The 27765-nt window shown below is 41.9% G+C and overlaps 1 protein-coding gene across 1 annotated transcript in view; it reads right to left on the minus strand.

The window, feature by feature from the left end:
* Window positions 1–879: 879 nt before the first annotated feature.
* The window catches only part of GRM7 (glutamate metabotropic receptor 7), a 637127-nt gene continuing 610241 nt past the window's right edge, over window positions 880–27765 (minus strand). Inside the window, exons 9-13 of the mRNA XM_087825010.1 lie at window positions 13189–13435; window positions 7544–7635; window positions 3152–7015; window positions 2921–3043; window positions 880–944 (exon numbers count right to left, since the gene is read on the minus strand). Coding sequence (XP_087681136.1) covers window positions 7565–7635; window positions 13189–13435 — 318 coding nt within the window. The 3' untranslated portion in view covers window positions 880–944; window positions 2921–3043; window positions 3152–7015; window positions 7544–7564. The remainder of the gene's footprint in view (window positions 945–2920; window positions 3044–3151; window positions 7016–7543; window positions 7636–13188; window positions 13436–27765) is intronic.

Here is a 27765-nt window from a genome sequence, read left to right on the forward strand (position 1 = left end):
GGCTCCTCTGAGAGTGCAGTAAAACTTTGACTTTAAGACACTGTTTCTCCACAAAATGATCAGTACTAAACAGATTGAAGACTAGACAGGAGAGGTGTTGATATTTCAACTTGAGAATCCTGCAGGGTTTTTCAGACAAAAAGTCAGAGGCAGATGGGTTACATGACACTCTCAGACTTTATTGTGTATGGTACAGAAAGAGAATGGGTACAAGGGATCGCAGGGCAGAGGATCAGATTGGACTCTCCAAATTCTTCCCTAGAGGGAACACAAGCAGAAAAATCCAGTTAATTTAGGTGACACCGTAACAACACTGCTGCCTAACACTGAACACCTACTGCGCCAAACTCTGGTCTAAGTGTTCTGCTTTTCATAGTCCCCACAACTACCATGATAGCCACCATGTGTCCTGAGGCACAGGGAGGTGAGTCAGCATTCAGTCTGCTTGGCACAAATGACAGAGCCTCAGCAGCCCATCGCCCGTTTCCCTTTGCTCTCCTTTACATGGGTGTCAGGTAGGAGCCCCCATTAGTATTACTGTCCCTGCTACTTGCCCCAGAATAGACTAAGAATTCAGTGCTCGGGAGGAGACTGGCTTTCTCAGGGTTGCATCACAGTAGGAATCTCTGCCCAATTTGGTGGCATCGATATCATTCTTAAAGCCCCAAGGAAAGGTTCCAATGGGCCAAGATCCCAGGACTTGCTTTAGTGTAATTTTTCATCTCGGAATATTGAGAGGACATTGCTGGTACTTGATGAGGACCACCCAGGACTCAGCCCATCCTGGAAACTGGACAAGGTTTGTCCCATTCACTGACTGCACTGGTGGGCTGCGTAGCAAAGCCTCCCTAGGATACTCGGAAGGGTGCAAAAAGATGACTTGCCTTGGACAGTCGCCTGCCGGGGGCCCAGCGCAGATGGTCGGTTGTGGTTGCACTTTTCACCTGAATGGAAACAACAGCTCAAGTCTCAGTCTGGACTTTGGCAAACCATGGGAAATTAAAATGCAAATGAAATTTGAAAACATGACAAAAAATGAGGGAAGGAGGAATTAAGTTCCGAGAACAAAAGCCTAGCTTTTTTTATGCTAATCCTAGGTGGCCAGCCTAATCAAATTTTTAGCTAACACACATAATGAGCCTCGTGGCCAGTTTCTTTATCCAGCTTTGCTAGGATGAAAGCAGAGAGGAGAAACAGGTGATGAAGCTGTGGTGGGGACTAGCTTTTCACATTTATGTGGGGGAAAGTGTCATTTTTAATGCTACCAAATCCTCTTCTGAGTTCCATGTTCTTTGCTTAGGTTCCCATGGCAAACTCGATCACCTTACGCAGAGGTGGAGTCTGCTTATAGTCATCAGTATATGACGATTTGTGATCTTAACTGTGAACTGGCTACACTCAGCCCTGGACCACCAGTAGGCCTCGATTACGTTTTTCAATGGATTTCAATGAATTTTCAATAGTTAAACATTTCCAGCTCTAGAAGGCCTTGTTCTTTGAGGCAGGAACTATACTCTTTAATTTTTCAGACCTTCAAAAGAATCCAAGAGTAAGTGAAACAGCATCAGTAGCCTTATCATTTGCGGTATCATGAAGGCAGGAAAAAAAGGAGGGTCCTTCTCTCACTCCAAAATGGCCCTGAAATCAGATGATGATTTTCAACATGAAGCCCTGGAGGGCCTTACTCATCCTCAGAAATCAACTGATAAGGACAAGAAATGCCAGTCAGATAGATTCTGTAGGCTGAAACATTCTGTCCTGTTCGACTCAGTTTCAGGAAGGCTTATTAGAAAGGACTCTGGCCACAAGACCCGAGTTCAGGCACCCACTGTGCCACTCATTGGCGTGTGTGTCCGGCACCTGGCTACACAGCTCTGAGCCGGTTTCCTCTGATGGGAAGTGGGGACAGGAAGATTTGTTTAATGGATGACTGAGCACTTTGTAAGTCTGTAACAATAGGGATAATATTGGGCAGTTACCATCATTGAGATTGGTATTGTTGTTATTAAATTTCTCTGAAGAACCATGCCAGGCCCTTTGAAGACTGACATGAATGAGCCTGGCCCTCCATGGACTTCCCTATTTGAAGGAAGCTTGAAAAATACCAAACTTCAAAGTGTCCACGAAGATCTCTGTGAGGTTTTGTTAATTGATTTTGTTGTAGTATCCTGGTCTCGAAAGGAAACCAAATGTGTTTTCACAGGCAAAGATTAAGGGACTCTATTGCACTCAGTCATTATTCTATCACTCAAGGCATATCCCAGAGCTGTTATTTGTACTCGAAATGCTCTTCAGCTTGCCAGCCGGCCTGAAGTTACCTGTCGAAGCTAATCACATGGAGTGGTTCATATATCAGTGGTATGAGCCTGGCTGTCCCACAGCAGCCTGGCTGAGTGACTGATGGCCTGCTCTGTCGATTTCACCAAGACAAAAACCAATTAATGAGCCATCACAAGACCACAGTGAACCATCTCAAAAACAGGGCTGGTTGTACAGCTAGAGGAGAGGTCACCTGACTCCATGGGCAACCTAGATGTCACCCTTTCCAACTCCGATGGCTTATGGTAGACAATAAATTAACCACAAAAACAGGAGAAAGGAAAGCCAATTAAAAGAGACAAGCAGGGACTAACAATGCTGCCCTGTGTCCACACAGCCTTTTATCAAGGAGGGCTTTCATGTATATGTTCCCATGCCATCTCCATGGTATCCCATCAAGGACATTTGTCCCTACCTTATCCAAGAGGAAGCTGAAGATCAGAGAGAATGTGACTTAGAGGCCCATGAGCCGATGAAGCTATGCTACCCCGAGCATCAGAGCCAGCGTCAGCACCCTGATGCAGTTTTTCTTATTCCTTAGTGGCCAGAGAAAAGAAACAGGACACACAAGGTCATAACTGACACTTGGGCCAACACTTACAGCAAGTGGGATTACTGATCCGTGTCCTGTTCTCCTAAGTGCTTGGGTCAGCTCAGCAGGAACAGGCTTTGAAGACATGTCCCCAGTCCTCTCTATGCAAAGCTGGGGTCCTGTGAGGTCACCCTGAAAGAGGGCAGAGATATAAACGTAATTCAAAACTAATTTTAAACTTGAACAGGAAAAAAAATAATGAGAATATTCATGTGGATCATTAAGAGAAATAATGATTACCTTTGATTCCTAGAGAAAGTTATTTTATAAAGCATCCAAGTTCCAGTGCACAGCCAAAAAAAGAAAAGAAAAAGAAAATCCGCGAAGCTGAAACATGTCCTTAGGAGGCAGAGATAAGAGTCACCATCACTTGAGTCCAGAGAAGATGCTCATTCACAGTAATTGGGAGGAAGAAAGATTGTAGAGATTAACTGACCTTGGTTTAGGACACACAGTTTCTTTACAAATGCAAATGACACTTGGGGCCTAAAAGACAAAATCTGTCTTTAGTGCCAGCCTCAGAAAATGCATGTAATAATCAGAAAACCACCATTGATAGTTTGTTTTTACAGAACGAGAAGCTATAGACATTTCTAGTGGTAACTTTGAAGTTCTCATGCCCTTTGAAAGAAAAATGGTGCAGATATTCATGGTCCATAACAGAAATAGGCATAAAACTTGGCTGGTTTTATACCTGGGGTTTGCTCATCAAAGGAGACATGAATTACACACGTGCAGATGCAGCACTGACGGGCAGTTTTCAGAGTTGGACATAATCACTGCAGCACAGAGATGAAGCCTGTGACATCAGGGTCACATATTGCCTTCTCGGGGCAGTGTTTGTGACCCTCGAGGTCTGATCTAGAATACAATTCCACTTGCTGAAGCTGTAGACTTAGTATTTTCTTATTAATAAATACTCACTTATTAGATGTTTACAATGCATGCAGTACGTTCTAGGTAAGGCTGTGGAATGTGAGGTTGTTCCCCGTTCCACGTACATTTTCCGAGAGCCTAGTATTTGCCAGGCCCTATACTAAAGGCGCAGGGATGAAGGCGACTGGGTCCTGCTGTGCCCAGGCTGCTTCCTGTGTGTCATCCCCTGAACCTCTCTGCCTGAAAACCTAATACTTCAGCCGCACAGAGCTGCTTCCTAGCCCTAGGACAGCATATTCTTATGTTCTGCTGCCAGTTGGTTTCCTGAGTTTAGTGTCCTTTCTTGATGGCTGCCTGGAATCCTGCATCTTTTACGACCAACTCAAACACCACCTCCTGGTGATGCCCTCCACACGTAGCTCAGTAGCACTTGGTACAGTCCTCTCCTAGGAGCCCCTGTCACTCTGAATTATAACTGCTTACCTTGAAGTCTGTCAGACCTGGGCTCCCTGAGGGTATTGTCCACTTCTGTTCCCAGCTCCTAGTCAGTTCAGGGCTGGCCCAGAGGAACAGGGCTCGACAAATGTTTCTTTGACCCAACTTACGAATCCTGGCCAGATGGTGCGGTGACATGCTTACATGTAAAACTTGACACAGTTTTCACGACTTTGGCGTATGGTGTGTGTGTGTTTTTATGCTGAGAACTAGTAGGAATCCCAGCCACGTGGAATTTCATCCCACTCTTTAAGTTCAACTGAATGGCAGAACAGAGGTGGCAAATATTAATTGGTTTTTGAGGCTGCTGAGATCTCAAATCCCGATGAGAGAAATGATGGTATTTCACAGAGCTATTAGGCAGAAAGAAATATGCCAAAAAGATTTATAGCTGTGTTTATTTCTAAAGTGATTTCGTGTCAGAGGTCAGGTAACATATACTTTTTGCTATGCTGTACTTAGAGCTTCAATATGGGTTTTAAATTGAGGGAGTCTCCAGTTAACACAGAAATACCACCCTAAATGTTAAAGAGGAGAGAGAGTCTCAACATGATACAAAAAGCTGGATTGTACAGTTCCCAAAACTTAAAAATGTGAAATGACCCCATTATAGCAATTATAGAAAATGAGAGATTAATTTTTTATAAAACTATTTAATAAATTAATGAAATGTCAATAATATTATAACCAGTGTACTTGCTTGGAAGAACATACCCTGTAAAAAAATATACTCAGGGCTGTTAAATGTCCCTATTTGCTGAATTAAATTCTTAAAGTTTTTAGAACACCATCCTGTGGTTTGAAAATTTACCTCCTAACAAAATAATCTGTTTTCTGACCTAGTATGATACCAGATTAATTGGGCTTTTTTTTTTTTTCTTAATTACATTTAAAGTAAATGTGACTAGATTGATAACACTGGGAAGTTTTAAAATTTATAAACACTCAGACAAAGGATGCAGGTGGTGTCGATCTTATGGCTGCCAGGCCCACAGTGCTTGTCAAAGACACGTGCAGGGTATGGGATGCGTTTTCCACCCAGGTTGGGTCCTGTTCTGTCTCAGTTTGAACACGCTTCTTTCCAACCCCAACAAGCAGGAATTGATTTGTCATATAGTGTGCCTTTGTTGGAGCATGGGGGCTGAAACTTAAGTCTTACTAACACAGTAGTATGAAGTTTACTCTTGAACCTCTAGATTTTCCTTTACTGTTTTGTCTCCCTGAAAACAACCTTGTAGAAATGTGTTTGAACACACAACATGAAGCTTCTTTCATTGTGCTCCAGGCTTTCCAGTCTCATTGTAACCCACAGCAGGTGGTGCACTCCCTTCTTGGAATAGACTTAACTTAGAATGAAGTTCCATTCCCCATTATTTTTAAGTAGCTATGTTAGATGTTTCTCATTAATTTTTAAAGCTGCCTTTAAATGGGTGGAAAAGGAGAGCACCTAATCAAAACCCTTGAAACAAGACAATCCTGGCAAAAAGTTTACTTCTAAATAGCACATCCTAAAAGTATTTTTTAACTGAAAGATTGACTCAGAACCATTTTCATCTTACACCCTTTAAACCCAAAGACACCAACTTAGAAGAAATCTAAAGAGAATTTTTAATGGATTGAGATTAAATCTATCATTTTTACCCAGGGAAAATTCCTTCTCATTTATTCCGAGGCAGCCTCCTGGAAAATGACTATTAAAGTGATGAGCTGCAGTATTTTGACAGGCACTTGTACTGCAAAAACTTGAAATCTCACTGGAATATGGTTATATAGTCACTGGGAGCAGAGAATGCCCTATTTAAAAACTAGGACAGATTGTGTTGATATGGCATAAGGAAATCACTATGTGAACAATACATCCCAAATTAAAGACTGAGCTGCTGGCATCCATCTAAAATCAACAGAAAATGTAATTACTCTTTGAAAGCACTCTTGTCTTGTCTTACAGTGCTAAATGGATTTAAAAGAACAAGATATTATTTGTACGCAGAATACCATTTCACAACCAAAGATGGAAGAAACATAGCAATGATCTAAGTTCCATGAGAGCAACATGGAAAAGAAGGACCATCCCACATAAGAACCAACGTTCCCCCACTCCCATGATATGACCTCTGTGCTTTCTCTCTGGGAATCCCTCCAGGGATAGGTCTATTTTATAAGCTCAGTAGGAGGCTTAGAGGAAATCAAAAGGGAATCTTTTATTCAAAGCCACCACATGATTTTAGTAACTTGACTCCAGGTTTTCCACTGTTTATCTTCCCACAGTTTGGAATAGCCTGCCTGCAGCTGGACAGGGCCGCTTGCCGAAGCAAGTGCTGTTTTCCACTCTGTTGTAATATTTCTTAGGCTGAAACAGGGAGGTAATAATACGAATGCTAATATTATTGCGTCGTATAGATCCTTTAGTGAGAGTCCAAAGTAATACGTAAGCATCAATGGCGAACCAGTTATTATTCTTATGGCAGCTCATTCCATGTCCAATTCACACATCACACCATTCACCGTTTTTTAAAAGCCATTAGTTTGAATACCATTGATATTTATTGGTAATTCTTGGGGTTGACTAATGTTGAAACTCATTTTTAGACTCTTGTAGTCTTTTATTGAACCTTTCCCAGCTCTGTGAAATGACCGAAGTGGGCTCAGTGTTTTTCTAAGGCAGAACTATGGCCACAAATCATCTTCCATACCTGGTCAAGCTCAGCCAGCAAACCTGTTTTCCTTTCTTTGCTGCAAAGAACAAATCAGGACCATTTGGGGTTTAAGATGGTTGGGATGTTCATTGCTTTTTGAATGAATACATTTCTGGGGGGGTATACATTTCTTTGAATGTATTTAATAAAAATAAACCAGAACAAAGATTTTGACTGGATTTGTAAAACATGCCCCCCCCCCCCCAAGTTTTTGAAATTGCCTACTAAAACTAGAGTGTGAAAAGTTACATTTAAAAACAACCTTCCACCATGGGTAGCGTTAAACTAGAACATATATCAGAATCACTGGCACTGATTCTGCCATCGCTGGCTACCTCTTCAGGAAAGACGAATGCGCACCCGCTCATACGGATGATCTCCAGAAAATGCACCAGGCGCATGACTCAGAGCAGGCCCCGTACCATGCTTAGCTAACAGATCCTCTTTGAAAACACGCTTCTTCATGTAAATCGATTTACAGGTAGTCATGCACAATTTTCATGGGAACATTTCTAATTCTCAGTAAAGACAAGAACACACAAATAAAAATTGGATTTTTTCTTACCTTTTGGAAAGCAGGCAAAAGCTATACTGTTGGTGGGATAGTGTACCAAGTAACAGACTTTTGTACACTCTTTCTTACTGGTGGTATACAGTCTACAGGAAAAGTAAATATATAGGTATGTATAAAATAAATGTTCAAACAATATTCCTTTTTATTTTTATTTTTTCCCCCTTTTGGAGAAGAAGCTGCAATAGAGACCACAGGCATCATGCCCACTCTCTGAGTGGGTTCAACAGGCTTTGGTAGACCAGTTCACCACAATTCAGGTACCTCTGAACATGGGGGTACCGGTGCCCCTTGGCTTAAGGCAGTTTGGTTTTGACCTGCTTGAGGAGGAGCCGCTGCGGGAACCAGCCCCCAGATAAGTTATCTGCCTGGTCAGAGTCCTTTCCCTCCTGTGCCGCCCCTTTTCCTGCGGGCCTGCTCCAGGCTTGCTGACAGCCTGCGCGGTTAGTCCGGGGGGCGAAGCAAAGAACATAATGCTGGGAATGCCAGGGGGCCAACAGATGAGCAGCACAAAAACGAAACAAAGACCATCACAAGCTTGCACAGCACAGCCACGCGTTCCAGCATTTTCTAGGCACGGTTAGTCAGGGAGGCTCAGCGCACATCCGCTTTCCAGCAGTTTTCTGCGTGTGCTTTTAAATCAAGTATCCTTACAATGACAGTTCAACTATTTTATGTAATAATTGCCTTCTTTGAGCATAGCACAAATTATTTATATATTTTCCTTACCACGCATGCAAAGATGGTAGTAAAGAAAAACAGCAGCAGAATACAAATTTATATGTAATATATCTCACTTTGACTTTTCTAGCTTGGACGCAAATTCTTCTAAAATAAATAAAGCGTGCTTCACCATACAATATGCTCACCGGTGTAAGCTAGTCTTTTATGCGGTGTATGTGTCCAGCCTGTATCTCAGGGACATTTACTCGGTCACACACCCCCACATTCAGGAAGGGAGTGTGTCCCAAGCTGCCCACCTGCCTGACATCTCAAGTTGCCACTGACCTTCCAGAGTAAACTAACTCTCAAGAGCCCAGGAACTTCAGCAGCTTCTCTGCTCTGCCTGGGATGTTAGCTTAGACAATGGACGGTAGTGTAGGACAAAGCTTAGGGCTGCTGATCACGATGCACTGACATCGTCTACAAGGATAGCACCCGACGAGAGGCTGAGTCACGGAGCATCTTCTGGTTCTGACCTGTCCAGTGAGGGGTCGTTATCACCCACTCATCTCAGTAAACTCACGCTGCCTCAGTTACTAGATCCATCCAACTAGAAAAGGGTCTTCATGGCCATCGATAAGCTAAGTCCCAAGCACAGTCAAGTCCTCCTGCTTATCTGGCATCTATACATTTGCCGTGAACATACATCTGCCGAGTCAACAATAGGAAGGCACCTGGCACCATGCCCAGTTCAGAATGCAGAGCGAGAACCAGAGTTCAAGGTTGTCTTAGAAAGGAGTGTGGAGAAGGCGTCACGGTAACCGGGCCTAAAGCTATCCAAACTGGGCCAGGCTCTCCCCAGCCTCTAGCAACAGAAATCTTGTTTGTATAAATAAGAGTTCCGTAAGTTTCTGAGCTTACCCCTTCTACCCCCTGCTGTTTTGCAGCCAGTGCAGAAAACCAACAAGCATCAGAATATCTAATGTTCCTCGTAAACAGATCCTCTTTGTTGATTCCATACAGAGTTTTTCTTTCAAACGATGGTATTTTAACTGAAGATGTAACCTAAGAGGAAAATTGAACCCCTTGGGGGGAAGTCAGGCTGTGCCAGGGCAGTTTTGATTTCTGTTCATAGGGAGCCAAAAAGCGAATTTGTTTGTTTGCAGACATGTAGTTGCAGTGTGGAGCTGGGTGGGTAGAAGCGCATGCACCAGGTGGCAAGCTGCAGTGAGGGAGCAGAGCTGTCAGAAATGAAAACACTGAAGATCGAAACACATCGAGACTGTGTTCAGAGCCACAAGGAGCTAGGGTAGATTTCTGTTTCATCATTTACTTTGTAGCTCATTCTATCAACTGGACTCTTCCAGTCCCCTCCCTCGGAGAGCAGTGTGCAGACTGTCCCCTTTGGAAGGACACATTGCTTCTCCAAGGGCCTGGGCTGTGCTTTTGTTTCTGTTTAACTAGACAGCTTAATTTCAGGAACTAATTTATTTGAGATAATTTGCGCTATACTGTCATTAAATAAAATATAGTAATAATGTTCCCTTGCACAAGAATAGTAACCTACATTCATTAAATGGGTTTTTCACTAATGCTCTTTCCCTTCACATGTACATTTTTGCCTTACTAAGGGCTGGTTTTCCAAGTATAATTGCTCCCTATGATATCACGGTTTCCTTATTAGTGGGTCCTTCTGGATCATTTAAAGTAAGTGCATTTTGGTCTCAGGTCAAAGGTTTCATTTCTTTAAATTAACTTTGCTTCCAATCAGCATCACTGCTAAAATTTTGGGGTGTATTTCCAAACTGGGCTCAGACTGAGTGTCCTAGAATGAAACCTCTGCTTGTTAAAATATGTAGTTTCTAGAGCTGTGCTGTCTGATATAGTAGCCATAGCCACAGATGGCTGTTTAAATTTAAACGCTTCAAAATGAAGTCAAGTTAAAAGTGTCTTTCCTCATTACATGGCCATATTTCAAGTGCTGAATAGCTACACGTGGTAGAACATTGCCACCACTGCAGGGAGATCTGTTGACAGATTTGTCTGGACAAAGTCTTTAGACTCCTTTTTAGGACCTTTGAGAGCTGGGCCATCAGAAACCCCAATGTTTGGAGGTACATGAATCTCCTATGGTTCAGCAAATATCTAGTCAAATTCTTTATGGTGTTTTGGGGAGTGTTTATTCAAAAGAACTAAATCCATTTTTCAACATCTTTTGGATTATGAGATAAAGGAGCTATTTGATTTATCTTTGGGTAGATACCAAAACAACAATAATGACAAACTCAAAACTTTTTCAAGCGAAAGGCACCAAATGAATTCCAAATGGGATAGTTATTGGGACTGATGTAAGTAATAAGCTATTTGGATTTTCGAGTTAGTAGGATGAGGTCTCTACCTGGGCAGCCTTCTTTGAGCGCAGGTTACTCCTGTGTTTATCGGCAACACTGCAAGCAATAATACATCTCACAGCACATTTAACTAAAGAGCCTGCCACAACACATATTCTTCATATGCAAGCGGTATTACCAAGTGAGGAAGCCGAAAGATTCATTAGTGTGCTGGGATTACGACATGCCACTCACGATCCAAGGAACAGCAGCAAAGAGAAACAAGCATGGATCGGGGAGTCAGACCTGGGTTTCAGTCCCGCCTCTGCTGCTAACTAGATGTGTGATGTTGGTAACATCACTTAATCTTGATAAGCCAAGGTTTCTGCAGTAAAATGGGAATTATAACCCCAATTCTACAGTTATGGTGAGGAGTAAGATAGTCCACAAACAGCATTCTGAATAATGCCCACTTCAAAGGACAGTTGATGTATTATTATTAGCAGTAATGATATTAGTAGTAGTATTAATATTAGCATTTTAACAACCATTGTCATACCCCAGGCAGCTTCAACAGGGATAGGACCTAATCATTAAAAGTTAACAACAGTAAAAATGTTGTTTCAAGCTAATTATTTTAAGTAGTTTAGTACAGAATTAATTGTCTGTATTAAAAACTTCTAATTTGTTTTTTTCAATACATATAGACTTTAGACCATATTTTTTGCTTATTGGTTTTGGGCATATCTCGTGTGTGTGTGTGTGTGTGTGTGTGTGTGTGTGTTTACAGATATAAATGTAAATCTGTTATTAGGATGTCTCCTGGATAAGGGTTTTGTGAAATGCAAATCTGACAAGGGGTTCTAGAATAAAATTCTACAGAAGCATAAATATGCAGGTATATTTATCAATACAGGTATACACATAAATAGATATACAGGTATGTTCATGGAAATATTTCCTTTTGTGAATTAGTTCCATCTATTTCCAGGTGTTCAGTACGCCTTTAACTGCACCATCAGGTCTATGTAATAAAACACACTGACATGTACTTTTGGGCAAAGACTTTTGTCTTTTAGGAATGGAAAAAAATGAACACTTAACTGATCTACTGGTTTCTAGGTGCATGATATTTTCACACACTTATGACATGGATATTATTTCCATTTTATACATGAAAATGTGGAGCTTTAGAAAAGCTCACTGATTCTCAAAGTGACACAGCTGGTGAGTGAGGGGCTTGGGTTTGAACCCAGGTCCGTCTCCACCCGAAGCCTCTTCCTACATCACACTGAATGCCACAGCAATCTGCCATCCGCTTCTCCTCTCCATAGACCATTTGTTCTGAAAACCCAAGGACAGAGTCTGTACACCCATTCTGCCCATTCTGGTTCTCCCTCCTCTCAGGTGATGCTTCTCCCTCCTCTCCCCTTGCCCTGGAATCTCTCCTATTGAAAAGCCAAGGTGAAGCCCACCATGTTGTTGATGAGCCTTTGCCGCCTTGCCTACGTTTTCTCAAAGTGTAGCACAATATTCACTCAGCCAACTATTTAGAAATAGAGATGGGCCAGGTCACAGATCTCTGTATAGTATTTGTCAGGATCAAACTCCATTGCCTCCTATTTTTTAAAGATCTCTCTCTCTGCAGAGCATAAAGGGTTACTTCAGAGTATTTAGAATAAAAATTCTTTTTGCTTGGCAATAAGCCTTGGAATACAACAAAATCAGCTCAGAGGTGAAAAAGGGTGTGTCTTGAGTGACTTAATGGACAGCCTGAATCCCTCTCTACTTCAAAAACAAAGTATCGTGAACATTTGCACCTACTTCATACTATGTGAAACTGATCCACATATTGCCAGAAAACAAACTCTAGAAGTCTCATTTTTTAACCTGAAATTTACTCTTACCACCAGTATTAGTAAAATTAGCAATTGGGAATTCTATGAATTTAACTTCTGGATAATTTCTTATGCGCATCTTCTTTGGGGTCATTTGCACGAGTGAACAGAAGCTACCTAGAGGTTACAGATATGCCCTGTAGCCTATCAAATTTGACATTTAATCATAATTCCACCCTTAATATTTAGTTTTTCATAGAATGGAACTCTCCTGAAGTGATGTGGGCCATTGCCATGTGGTGTCCAGGCCTGTATATTTGGATAAAAGTTTGCCAAAGTTTTCGTGTCTAGAAGGCTTGCTTAGCAAAGAATCATAACCTTCTCCACATTCATGTTCCAGGGAAAAGAAGTTATGATTCCAAAATTCTTCAATATTCTAATTTCATTCCTACTGCTAGAGTTCAATCAGGTGTTGACGTTTTCCTTCACAGGAAGTTGTTCCCCTAACAGGAAAGGTGCAACAAAGGTGTTTGTTGGGAGGGGTTGGGACCCAAGGACACGGGGCAAGGGAGGTTTCCCGCTTCTGAAGCAGTGCCTCTAACGGCTTCTTCCCAACAGGGCGAAAAAAGAACATGGGGGCTAGAATAAGGCAGAACTTGTAAGAGCAAATGTTAGCATTGGTCAAGGCAACCCAAGCAATAAGACAAGAACGGTTACAGTGTTTCCTCAAAGAAAGGCAAGCACAGGCCACATTTCCGAGAGCTTCCAGATGCAGGTGAGGGGATGAAAGGAAGGAAGAGTTACTCACTGTTTGGGTCTACGTTTTCACAGAGTTCCGTCTTTGCCTCACCGTTGGGTCTGTCACTAGGTTTGTGTGACAGCCGCGATGACATGGTGGCTGCTGTGACTACTGCCTTGAAGCTTCGTTTCCGTTTCTGGACATTGAGTTCAGGGTGGAAAATGATGATGTATACTTTCGGCATGTATAGCATCCCCAGCGCCACTGACGCACTTAGGTTCATGGAGATTGTAAGCGTGGTGGTTTGTATGTAGAGCTAGGAGACACAACACACAAGACACTATTACAAATAAAATGACCGCAGAGGGAGTCTGAACACTTAACGCGATGTCAAGAATGACTACGGCTAGGAGAAAGGCATAGCAATCTCCAGGGGTTTTTGATTTAAAAAAAAAAAAAAAAGCAAGATGTAATGATGAAACATTTCCCGGAGAATTTTGCATGTTTTTATTGTTTGAATTGAATGCCATTGGGAGAATCCATATGCATGCTTGCCCTGGAGAAGTCTCCTACGTAGAAGTTCAGGGTAGACCTAGAATCAGATGTGAAATTCATTCAGTCAGAATGGCAATTGGATATGAAGATCATGGGAATTTGTAAAACCTTGAGTAAGGGGAATTTTTTGTCCTCCGTATCTACACATAATGATTAATACTACATGCCCTCTTGATACACAGAGACTCCGGGACCTTATTTGAAAAGTCATTATGTCAATATATGTCTCTTGTCTGGTTTTTCAAAAAGGGTTCACATCTACCCTACCTACAAAGTAGTGAGTTGAGTTTCTCTGGAAAGTAAGCCCTTCTTGCTTAATCCTGATTTCAAAAACACTCATGGCGAGGGACCAAGATGTAGCAATGTTGTCTTGTCCAGTATCTTCACACTGATAAATTGCTAATAGGGTGCAAAGTCTCCTTCTGACATTGCTATTTGTGGTTTGGGGGGTGCCTATAGCATCCTTGTCTCATGCTTCCCTGAGAAATCAGAGCAACCACTCACTGATTAATGTGTTAAATCTTTGTCTTGCCTGCTTTTGAAAAGATGAAGGTTGAAGGGTGTAGGGAATTGTCAAGTCAGTGAGGGGAAAACTACGCACAACTTGCCTTGGTCCAGTTGCGTTCGTGAAGTGCCCTGTCATGATCTAAAAGCACCCCTTGCAATACATTTAGGTATATTTGTGTCTTACATGACTTGGAAAGGCTAGATGAAATGTGAGGTGATGGATGTGTTAATTAACTTGATTGTGGTAATTATTTTGCAATGGATCTTAAATCATCATGTGGCATACCTTAAATATCACGTTATATAACCTAAATATATACAGTTTTTGTCAATCGTACTTCAATAAGGCTAGAAAGAAACAATTAGGTAGGTGAATAAATAAATTTTAAAAATATTTTTTTAAACAAAGTGACTAGCTACCATGGTCTCCATGTCAGTGGAAAATCTAGTTCCTTGAGAACATAATAGGTCATGGTTTTCCACAGCTTTGCCTTTGCATTGATCTGAGGATAAAAATCCCCATCTTTAATGAATTCAACAAGGCCCCACCTGGCCTGCCTCCTGTCTACTTTTGAGACTAATTTTCCACCAGTGTGCCCCCACCTTCCTCCCCAGGGCACCATCTGTAGACATAATCCTTCAGGTCTTGAAGATGCTGTGCTCCCTCAACCACTGACCCTTCACACATGTGGTTTTACTTAATTCTTGTTTTCATCTGTATGGAATGTTCCTCCTGTGCTGCTTAGAACATCCATCCAGGCTGCCTCAAGCCTAGGCCAGCTCCTTAACTTGCATGCCCTCAAAAACCTGTTTTCTTTACATCATTGGTCCCCATTTGTAATTACACTCCCACTACCTTGATCATTTGAACATCTGTCTCCCCAACTAGGCCATAGTTATACAAAGGCAGGAGCCTGTGTCTGTGGTGCAATTTGTGTCTGCAGTGCTGGCAAACAGTAGGGTTAATAAATATGAGATGAATGAGCCAATGCGTTTGTATGATAGACACTTTTTCCTACCTATGACTGAGTAGTCAAACACCCTTTCTCTAAATATACAGCAGAATTTCCATCAGACCTACTGGCTGCCTGGACCTTTCTGATCTTATTTCTTCAAACTGAGGCCCAGGTGAAAAAAAAAGAAAAGAGACTGCCATCTCATCTGTAGGGAATACAGTTTTTCCAGCAAACATTAATTTGAATCTGTATGTCTCTGAATGGCTTAAAGGAGCTGCCAGCTGCTAACTGTATAATACATAAGAATATAAACTAGAAAGACAAAGAAAACATTGAATTAATGATCCTTTTGGTTGTGAATTAGACCATCTTTTAAAAGCTCATCTTTGCCCGGCCAGGTATGGCTCAGCAGTTGAGCGTCAACCTAGGATCCAGGAGATTGCGGTTCGATTCCGGGTCAGGGCACATGCCCGGGTTGCGGGCTCGATCCCCACCAGAAGGCGCGCAGGAGGCGGCCGACCAATGAGGACTGCCTCATTATTGATGTTTCTCTCTCTCCCTCTCTCTCTCTCCCTGAAATCAAGAAAGAGGTATTTTTAAAAATAAAAGCTCATCTTTTCCTATCAGAATACCTTTAGACTTTCAATGCCATTCTATCCTGCCAGTCTATACTCACTGTTCATGCTCACAGGGCTATATGAACCTGGGCAACTTGGTTTCCTTCCCTCGTGACCACTGCTGTCACCCTTCTCTTGAGAGCTTTGCAAGCATGGATTAGCCAGTCCCAGAAAAGGGGAGAAGAGGACATGTGGGATCTTAGGTTGTTGTTTCTCTTCTTCTGCTCAGAAGCAAATTTTGCAGTTGAAGGAATCATTCAGTTTTTTTGTTTAGTTTATTATTTATATATAACTATAGATTATATATGTATGTATGCTTATGCATATACATATGTGTGTGTGCATATATTTCTTAACAAAGACAGCTTAGCAATGTAAGGCTCAAAAAGCTATGATACTTGTTTTATGGATTGCTTCACTTCATTATTCTCAAGCTAGAGCCCACTGAGACTTTGCTATCTTCTTTTGAAAATATTACAGCCTCTGGTGACACTTCAGAAGTATGTGGAAACCAACATGAATGTATTGACCAAGTTCCCACTCCCCCAAATCCTCTTTACATAGCATAGTGGTTAAAAATGAGGAGGTTATCTGAGTTCAGTTCCCATTTCCTAGTTCCGTGACCTTGGGCTAAATACTTCACCTCTCTGTGGGGATGATCATGTTTGTACCACCTCATGATGCTGTCTTGATGATTAAATAAATTACTATTTGTAAAGTGTTTAGGATAGAGCCTAGCAGGCAGTAAGTACAGCAAGTCCTCACTTAATGCTGTCAATAGGATCTGCGACTAAGCAAAACGAAATACAACCAAACCAATTTTGCCATAGTCTAATTGATAGACACAAGAGTTCAGTGCCTATGGCATCTCATCAATGTTATAACAAAACAGCATTGAATGAAACTCTATTGTTTGAGGACCTGCTACACTATAAAGTGCTATAAAGTAAGTATAAAGATATGAAGGCTCCGGCCCTCAGGGATCCCAGAGGTATTGGTCCACAGGGATCCAACCCCATTAAGCCCCAAGAGGGAAATTAAGTCACTGTTTCTTTACTATTCAATGGGAAGCACACTGTTCAAGTCCTGAGTTTTCATCCCAGCATCTCCTTTAGTACATTGTTTTAGCCAATTGCAACCCATTTATTTTTAGTCTCATAGCTGTTCTGATGCTTACTGTAAAATGCTTAACTCTGTCTCATCTTGGGTATTTCACACCATTTTATTCTATCTTCCTTATAATTTCTTTAGTGATGCGCAGTCTTTGGTGATTGTTACTAGACCCTTGCATCAGAGCCCAGGAGTTTTCCTGAGATCAGGCCTCTTCCCAGGCTGGCCTTGAGCTGAGCCTCAGACCATCACCATCTTAGCTGTGTCAAGCCCGATGGCTGAGGCCTGAGGGAGGGATGCCGACTGCCTTGTAATCTCTGAGTTTTGGTGATTAGGCCTTAATTTTATCGTCAACCCAAATGGATCCAGCTTCTGCTGCTTGGCTGAAGGTGGCTTTTCTAAGGCTCATCATGTATAATCCAGCTTATAAAACCAAAGAGCATTCAGGCAAGGGGTTCAGAAGCCAGCCAGCCAAGAGCTGTGCATAACATTCTAGAGTGGTTTCCCTAACATCTGATGCATGGATTTCTTGGCTCTAAATATTTTCTCTGTCTCTCTGTTTCCTTATTTACAAAATGAAGATAATAATAGCTCCTAATTCATATGGTTGTTTTGAAGATCTAATTAATATACAAAGAGTGCTTAGCAGAATGCTTGGGAAATAAGTCCCTGTGAAAATGTTAGCTGCTAATATTTACTTTCTGCTTAGTATTTCTTTATTAGGTGGTTGTGGTGTAGATCTCAAAATAAGGCTTCCTCTGTACCTACCTTCACATATTTTAAACTTTTTACATGTTTTATTGATGAACTAGGCTGTAGTGTCTCAAACACCATAGCTATCCCTATCTTGTCTGATTGAGATGCAGCAGCACATATACTATCAGAGTACACACACAGGCATGTGCTTAATTCAGTGCCAGGCGAAGCCCTCCTGAATCTGCTCCATGCATTTCCTAATCTTGGCCTAAAAGTTCATTGTCAGATAAAATGTGGACTCATATCATGAGATTCCAAGGTTGCTTTGTAAGTAGGTGTAGCACTTAGGGTTAGTTGAGTTCTCCTTGTCTAACTTTCAATTTCTAAGATACTAAAGAATACGAAAACTTGTTAGATAGTACTCATGAGCAAACTTTGAAATCTGCCAATTCTTCTGTGTAAGTTTCAGAATCAGTTTAGTTGATTATTTTGAGAGATTTCAAGGCAAGCTGACAATAGTTGTAATAGTTACAAATTTTAAACTTTGAAAATCGGAGTATTCTCACTACTGTCCAAAGAAAAATAAAGAAATTGAAGACAAATTCACAAGACACATAGATATGAAACTAGAACTATCAGGAAAAACCCAATTTCAGATTTATAGGTTCATCAAAATAGTCTCATCATTACTAATGATGTCTTTAATAAGAAGTATGTACTATAAAAATGAACCAACAATGTATTTATACTAATGAATTACCACATTGAACCATATAAAAATTCCATTAGAAAAAGTTCTGGGACTATTTGATGGTGTCAAACCATTACTGTAAGAGCTAATTGACTCATGACCCATGCTGTTGATTTATTGTTAGTTGTATTTTCAGACAGGCTATGTGAAACATACCCTATTTCACCACTATTTGTGCATTCACCCACTTATCCATTCACCATTTTTATTGAGATACGTCCAAGTGACTGCACTTGCCCAGGCTTTCAGCACACCATTGTGAAGATGGTAGGTTTGATTTGCCTTGAAAATGTAAATTCATCCTGATGAGATTGATAGATTAGGGAACAATTTGAGTACAACACAAAGTTCATGTTTGCAAATGTGTGATTTCTTCTGTAAGAAACACTCGATGAATGCAGTCAACGGCACCAGCGGAACCCAGCTGTGTGGGGATATCTGAAACGCACACCCACACCCGTGCCTCAAACATCTGCCAGCTGCCCCATTCCGCAATTTCACCATGAATCACAAGCAATAATACTTTTGGCACCTGCTCCCATGAGCAAACTTCAGGGCTTTTTTTTTTTTTTTTTAGGTAAAGTGCCACACTTACTGTGATATTTATACACTTCGTAGCCATTTAACACGTATAAAACCATGCCACCATTTTTATTAGATTCCTACCCCTTTTTAAATGTCACTGGTGATGTTTCTGAGCGTGTGTCCCTAACCCAATTTTTCCCGTAATTCCTATGTTTATAGCACAATATTGCATAATGTGGTGATTTTTAAAAACACGCATGTCACATTATAGCAGAGCTAACTGGATAAATAAACATGATGTCTGCCACAAAGTATGTGCTTATTAAATTCTGGATGAGCAGAAAGTTCTACACTTGAAGCTAGTATTAGGCATGATAAATATCCTTGGCCTTCAACATTGTTTTAAGAAAAGCTCTTAGTCTTTTGTTGTTGTTGTTGTTGTTGTTGTTAGCTATTATTTGTGTGCCTCTGTTCCTCATTTCCAGAGTGGAGATAACAATACCTATAAGGTTGTTAGAATCAAATGGGCTCACCATTGTAAAATATATACAAAGGTGCCTAGCATGTAGCAATCACTCAACCACGGGCGTGTGTTAGTATCACTAATTTATTTGTTGGCTATAATATAAAATAACTTGTTTTTATGCTGTTTTTAATAGTTTTAATACATTTTATTTTATTTTTTAAATATGTTTATTGATTTCAGAGAGAGGAAAGGAGAGGGGGAGAGAGAGAGTTGAAACATCAATGATGAGAGAGTCATTGACCAGCTGCCTCCTGCATGCCCCTTACTGGGGATCAAGCCCGCAACCTGGGCCTGGGCCCTGACCCAGAATTGAACCTCGATCTCTTGGCTCATAGATCGATGCTCAACCGCTGAGCCACAGCAGCAGAGCATCTTAATACATTTTAAAATTATGATCTTTCTTATGGCCTCCACTGTGAATAACAACCTGTTTTAGGGAAAAACATCTCATTAAGTTTGCTCCCATTTTGTTTGAAAGTGTAGTCAAACTGTTATTTTGTCTGTCACTGGTTATTTTATGAGAAATAACCAATTTTCTGTTCCCAAATGATGGTTGAGAATTGTGACAAGAAGGCTTTATGCAAGCTTTAGGTGGTATGGGAGAAATTTCATAACTCTCATGACATCCCAAAGTCTATGAAACAAAAATTAAAAATGGTCTGATGCAGTCACAGTAAAGAAGAAGGGTACAATATACTAGTACTTGACAAATGTTTGGAACATGCACATGACTACATTGAAATGAAAGTTTCTTGCAGTTAAGACCATTGTTTTCTCTCCTTACCGCCTGTACCTCTTGCTTCCTAATTAGAGTAACCATATTTCTGAGAAATAATGACACATGGCTGGGGGACTGACAGGATGTTTGAAATTGGACTTTCTCAGTCATCCAGAGGATCAACATACTGAAGGCTTTTGCTTAGTTATGGAATAATACATGATGATAAAAAGATTCAGCATAATGATGGGGGAAATGTTTTTTCAGGGGAGGAAGACGGGTGGTGTAATGAACAGGAACTTTGCTTTGAGAACTGATTTCACATGTTGGCCTTGGATTGTTGGTGGGTGACTTTGGGAAGCCACTTCAAGTGATAGGGTGAAAATCCAAACCCTAGCGATTTGTTACTAGAGTGTTTGATACAAAACCCCACCTCATTCCATCACTGCCATGGAGACTTTGAAAATGGAAGGAAATCATGTGAAAATCAGTTAGTGCAGTGCCTGGTACATGGTGGGTGCTCAGGAAATGCAAGAGTTTTTATTAGAGTAGATGGTCCCTTGATCTGCAGCTACTTTTCATGCTATTGTTTTAGACCTGCTATCTTTGAGTAAGTGACATATAAATAAATAAATAGACAATATACATAAGTGGATACACACATCAAATATGATGAGACACTCTCTGTGGACAAGATGTCTGGCATAAAATTACAGATAATGGAGGAAACTAGATTATTGGACAAGACCTAGTTATGCTGCGTTTTGTTTTTCTCATTTAGTATCTCCAGGCAGACTTGATATTAAGTCTTACATTATTTACTTGGATGGATATAAGACAAGTGCTCCAGGTGAATGCAAATTAGTTCTGGAACATGAGATAAGTGATTCTGTCAAGCTTGAAATCACCTACATCTCAGTTCTTTGCTCTCTTGACCAGAAGCCTGAGGCTGTGCGCATTCCCACACAGCATAAGCTGAGATGCTGCTATTCCAGTGGACCCCTCATCCCTGGGAAGTTGAGAGTCCACTCCCCATGCCAGCCACCCTCATGAGCTGCAGGCCATTTTGATAGACAGTTCTTCTAGGCAAATCACTTCCGATTGTTCAGGGCACATACAAGCCCAGCCTACACACACCGATACTCAGAATTTCTTTCCTCCACCAGCCCTCTGAACCTTCAATTTTCATTTCAAGTTTCCCCCCTCCGACTGTCAGGTAGGAGTTTTACTCTTTTATATAGCTAATACTGGCACTATTTGCTCTGCTTTGTTGTCTAAAAAGTTATTTACTGTTCCTTCTGGTTGGAAAGTCCCACAAATGTTAGGTCTCTGCCTTTAGTGATTTAACATGAAGGCAAAGCACTCCCCCCAGCCTGGGGAGACGCGCTCCGCCGGATTCCATTGACCACCTTGGAGTCCTTGGCCATACTCATCAAGACGGAGTCTAATGGCCTTTTCGTAGGAGCCAATTTCCGAGTCTGTCTTATAATGTGAAAATGCCGGCTTGTTCCTCGCTGGGGAATATACCAGGCAATGTGCAATGATGTTCTATATTACTTTGCAAGTAAGCCAGTGGATTTTTTTTAAAAAGTCGAAACTTACTCTGTTTCTAAAGTTCTCACTTGAAATATTCCATTTGGATAAGAGCAGAGCTGTCTAATTTCGCCAACTTTTAAAGTCACCTTTGTAGTTCTAGTAAGTATTAAAAGACAATAATCACATGAAAATATTGCTGTCAAATTAATGGCTAAAAGAAAGAGACAGCCTTTGCATTTCTCAGGCATATTCATTGTGTTTTCAGTTGGACTTGTATTTGTTGGAGCCGGACCCCAGAATGTTATTGACAAGAAGTCAATGTCAGTCCAAAAAGAAAGCGTGCTCTTATCTCAGCTTTCAAAGCCATTGACGGTGGCTTTTGGATGAACTGGGACAGGTTTTGATCATCATGTTCAACCAGCTTTCTCTTTCCTCTTATTAGCTTGGCTGTTATTTTCCCTGACCTTCCTCTGCTCTGTTTGGTCTGTATCTTTCCCATCTTGCCAGCAAGCAATGGCAGCTCCCTTCCTGTCCTTCAGAGCCTTCCTTTCCCCTTCATGAGCTCATCCTTTCCCCTGGATCGTCTTTGCTCCCCTGCTTTTCTAACACTAGGGCTTCCACGTGTGTGTGGATGGAGGCAGCCCCCCAACCTCTGCCTTGACTGCAGAGGGTGCTGTGGTCCCCGTTAGTCAGTGGGCTAAGTGGTGCCCTGGCTGAGGGGCCAACCACAGCAACGGCTGAAAACTGGGCCAGACGACTCGTCCATCCAGTGGTAACTGTGTGTTCTGACTCCTCACCAGGACCCCCGGCTGTGTAATGGTTTATGTCTGAAAGGAGCGAATAATTGCAATGAGACGCCTCAGAAAATTGTAGACAAATGGTCATTCAGCCTATGCCCCTAAATGGAACAGTGAGGGCCCTGAAATTGGGCAGGGAAATAACAGTCATCCCGCCAAGGGAGACAGAGGGAGTGAGCCTGGCCAAGGAGCAGGGCCGAGGGGCTCACGGTTTTGCCTCCATCACAAGACCCATTTTCCTTTCATTTTTGCTTCCAAGGCCTAAAAAGTTGCACCTGCTACCCACTCACTCTCGAATGGCCTGCAGTCTGACTTCTATTTTACCTCCTCTGTCTTTACTTTAAACCTTCCTAGACTCTTTGCCAGATGTGAAAGGCACTGTCGAGGTCTCATTTCTCCTTAAACTCAATGCTGAGGATGACAGTATTGGGGGATCTAGCTGTCCCACTGCATTAGCTCAACTTCTCATCACACTTTGGAAGAAGAGAAAATGCTTGAGGTGGCCAAGGAGCTCTGCAGGGCCCCCTCTGTCCTCTCTCTCCTGCTCTAAGTCTCAAATGCACAGTGCTCTGCCCCTCCTCAAGGCTTTCGCAAATCTGTGCCCTCTGCCTTAGATGCTATTCCCACTCACCTTTACCTGGCTGTCTCCTACCTGTCTTGCAGGTCTCAGTCTCACTTCCTCGAGGAAGGATTCTCAGACCCTCAAGTGTATATTATGCCTTTTTCTCTTGCTTGCTCATAGAGCAAATTATTTCCCTTCATTAATCACAATTTGTGATTATTCATTCGAGTGTTTATTTAACAAGCACGGCTTCACTAGACTGTCCGTATTGGATACGGACCATATCTTTAGACTTATTGGAGATGGCTCCTGGAACACATTAAGTGCTCAGTTAATTCACAGCAGCTGCACAGATGAACGAGCACCATCGAGGAGGACCCACTGTGCAGCCAGGGGTTTCTGAATGTTTGGCACGTGCGCTAGGACTGCTTCGGTTCCGGACAGGGGTGCAGGCCCTGCTGCTTGCTGACAACCGGGGGATACTGTGCCCCTAACTTATCCTTTCGAAGCCTGGATATTGATACTTAGGAAATGAAGCGAGGGATGGCATGTACGTCCCAGAGCACTAGCAAGGAAGGAAGGAAGGACTCGTAAGTGGCTGGGTCCTCCTTCTTAAAATCTGAGGCCCTGGTCCAAATGCTGTGCTGGTAAGGTTCGTGTCTGTGCGGCACCTGGCAGGGTAGCCATGTGCTTTGGCTCTGAACAACCCTAGTTTCTTTCCATTTTTCAGTATTTTTTCGTCTAGCCATTTCATTGGTTTCTCTTCATGCTCAAACACTGTGACCAGGATGTTCCTCTGGTCCAGTCATGGCATTCAGAGATAATAAAGGAGACAAAGATAAGTGACCCCATTCTGGGACTGACCAGAATATTTGGTGGAAATCAGCACACTGGCCTCTTTCATGTCGCTTGAATATGCCATGTTGTCTTCTGCCATAGGGACTTTACATATGATTTTCCCTTTCCCTGGAACGTTCCCCCACCCGATATACCTTTCTAACCACAACTAGCTAATACCATCCTGTTATGAGCACTCTGAGCAATCATCATGATTCATATTTAAACGTGTGTGTGTGTGTATGTGTGTGATTTGTATCTATTTCCCCTACCAGGAAGCATGTGCATTTAGCTCACTGTTGCATCCCCAGAGCCTAGCACTCTGGGTGGCAAATACAAGGGACTTAACTGATACTTTAAAGGAAGGAAGTCTTAGGCACACGGATTCCATTTGTAATCTTTTGCTCTATCCCTGCCATTATCCCAGAGAATAAAGTCAGAAGGAGAAAGAGTGGGATGTTCCTGTGAATTTATATTCCCTGTAGGAGCACTTCCCCAAATAGTCCAAGAGAGGAAGGGACTGTGTTGTCCTGGGGTTGCCGCCTGCATTTCCTAACCCCTCTTTCAAGTGCTCATTAAACATAAAGCATAACTATTAATAATGACTTACTTAGAGCCTGAAACAACAATAAAAATCAACAGCCCTGCCCCCTTTGGAGGAAAGGAAGCTTTTCTTTCCAAAACCTTGGGCCAACACCCAGTTTAGGGCCCAATTGTCTCCTCAATGGAAATATGAAATGGTTGCTATGACAACTCAGTGAAGAGTTCAGGGTGTTTAAATTTTTTTTTTTTTTTTTTTTTTGACAAAAAGCTGCTGACTTTGACTTAACTAAAACCATAAATGCATTCTGTTTTACAATTCCGATCCTTGCAGGAGTTTTTCTGAATCAATAAATATCCCTTTTAAAAAAATCACCTTCTTTGGAAAGTGACGGCTCAGACTAGGGTAATGGCAGTGAACGGGGCAGCAGGTGAGAGAGATTAGGAGGTGGAGCTGACGCGTGGCCGGGCTGGATGGGAGGGAGGCAGGGTAAGAGAGGAACCAAGTGATCATTCTACACATCCCACCTCCTTCTGTGCAAAGTCCAGGGTATCATCCTAAATCACATCAGCACTGGACAAACCCGAGTGGGTTTGAGCTCTCCTAAAAAAAGTGTTTCCACCCTGCTCCAAGCAAGGGTGGGCCGGCTAAAAATCTTTGCGTGCAAAATGAGTTGATATGAACACAGCTGGCTCCTGGGCCCCCTTCTAGAGGGCTAGGCCCAGAAATGTATTCCAGCTTCACCTCCCCGAACCCCAAGGAGCCCGGATCCTAACCTAGCCACCACAGAGCCAGTTCTTCACCACCATTTACTTCTATTGCTAAGATTTTCTCTCTTCAGGCCTCTACGCTGCATCAATTCCTATTTGGAATTCCTAAAATTCCTAACCTACCCTTCTTTAAAAAATTCTCCTTCTTATACAGTATGAAAGAGATCCGTGAAGTGGTAAAATAATGAGCACCTGAGTAAGTTGCTGTGTCTCCATACCCAGAAAAGATTTGGCTCATATACAGAGTCCTTATAACTTAAGAAAAACATTCTTTGTTAAAAGTCTATTGTTTCATTTGACTCTTGAAATGAAACATCAAACTTTGATATAATTCTAAGAAAAATGGATAAATGAGTCTTAAGACATAATCTTAAAGGCACATTCTCTATTCAGTCTTGGCTTGCAGGATCACCAGACATTTTTTATGGGAACACAGATAAATTATGAAAGGTGTTCTCTCTAGTGTACTCAGTGATGTCTGTGGAGATTTCAGGCCCATGCATGAGAGAGCCCTGCAGGAGGTGGTTCTGGGAAGGTTATTCTCATTTACCTGCAAGTAAATGCTTATTACCATGGGGACCATCATCTTTGCTAACCTCATAGGGCTGCTGAGACCAATAGGCATCTCACGTGACATTGGAAATGGAGCTTCCCCTCTGAAACCTGCCTCCCCACTAATTTTCTATTTCCCAGGAGCTGTTACCTCTATCTAGCTCAGTGCACAAAATGGAACATCAAAGGCTATTCTTGAATGCTTGCAGTTCCCTCACATTTTACCCTTTATATCCAGTGTGTTACCCAGTTAGCGAAACTTATTTATAAAATATTTCTGTAATATGTCCCCTTCTCTTCCCACTGCCCACACCCTAGTCTTTAATATGTTGAACCAGTTAATACACATAAGAACAGAGAATGGTGGATACCATTTGTAAATTCTCAAAGTTTAGCTATTATAATTATTATTATTACTCACTTTCACATTGTTTCTGAGATGCTATAGCAGCATCCTAACTGCTTCATCAATAGCCCCCCTCTAAGCAATTCTGCACAGAGCAACCCGAATGATCTTTATAAAAACACAAACCCATCACGCAGTCCCCTATAATCTTTCAAAGACTTCCCACTGCCCTACAGTACCTGGCCCGGCTACATTTCCAACTTCCCAGCCAGGCCCTCTTGAGCAAGACACACATGTGCTGGCATCCTTGAGTGTTCTCAGGGGCGTCCAGCAGGCGGCCTTGGCACACACCTTTCTCCCTGCCCACAGTGTTTAGTTCTTTCAGAATTCTTCACCCAGCTAACCCCTAACTCACCTTCTGGGTCCCAACTCCATGCATTTCCTCTGACAGAATTCATGTGACTATATGGCTCCACCACCTTGAATTTTCTCCTTCCGAGGTGCTGTCACATAGCAGCCTGTTCTTTTCAGCCACAGTACGTGTAACCATGAGTGATGACCAACATAGCCTTGGATTAGTTTATCTCAACTCTTACTCTCCTACTAGAATCTAAGCTTTTTGATGGCAAGGATGCTCCTATCACAAAGGGCAACTTCAAAAATTCTCTTTTGAATAAATAGCAGTTTCAAAAACATAAATTCTAAAGTAAGGTACAAATATAAGCATCTTAACGTGTAAAGTTGATTTTCTTTTTGAGATGTAAGTACATTTGGGATAGGTTTTGGTTTTTAGATTAAATGCACTTATAGACTATTAAGTCAACATCCTGAGTTCCAGAAAGCTCACATGAGTTGTGCAGAGTCACAGAAATCAGGGACAAAGCTAAGATGTAAATTGGGGTTTTTTGCTCAAGCTACTACTGCACCGATATGCACATTCAACTTAAAAGCCTATTTAATAAAAGACTAGCTCATAGAACTGTTTAATTTTTCATTCTCCAAGGCTTTAATTGCAGATGCTTAAAAAAAAAAAAAAAAAAAACAGCTCGAAATATCTATAAAGGGAACTGACAGAAGAGTCCCATTCTTTACCACGATTTGCATGTTTGTGTGTGTCTTATATTTAAGCCCATATTTCCTACTAAAAATAATGAGAAACTTTTTCTGCCTATGATTCAGACTGTGTCCAGTTTCCTTGCCAAATCCAGCTTCTTGTCAAGAGGATGTAGTATTGCTACCCATTCACCCAACTGTGCGCATACCTACACCCAGGCCGGTGCCCCAAATGATAGGAGGTGCGCTGCAGCGGGCAGGAAAAAAGGTGAAAAAGCAGCAATATGCAACCAGAACGTAAACACCATCTGAAGCAAGAGCAGGTTGCGGTGCCTAATGGCTCTGCTGCCGGGTGTTTATGATGCTGACTGACTGATCTGAGGTCAAGAGTAGACCAAGGAAACCAGGCACGGAGGAGGAGAGGGCAATGAGGCCACATCAGGAAGGGAAACTGGAATTCTTTGATTTTCAAGTGAACATTGTGTGGTAGGGTAGGACAATTCCCTCCATTCACTTTCTAGCTGTTTAGCTTATATATAAAATGCAGTAAATAAAGGGCACCTGGCAATTCCTCTCCAAGCAAAGACTACTTGTGCATAATAATGCTTGAAGAGAGATGCTGAAACGAGACCCAGCCCTGCCGTGGGAGAGGTGTGATCCCTTTATGGCTACAGGGAATGGATCTGAAACA

This window comes from Miniopterus natalensis, chromosome 15 (genome assembly GCF_054644295.1).
Source record: "Miniopterus natalensis isolate mMinNat1 chromosome 15, mMinNat1.hap1, whole genome shotgun sequence".
NCBI lineage: Eukaryota > Metazoa > Chordata > Mammalia > Chiroptera > Miniopteridae > Miniopterus > Miniopterus natalensis.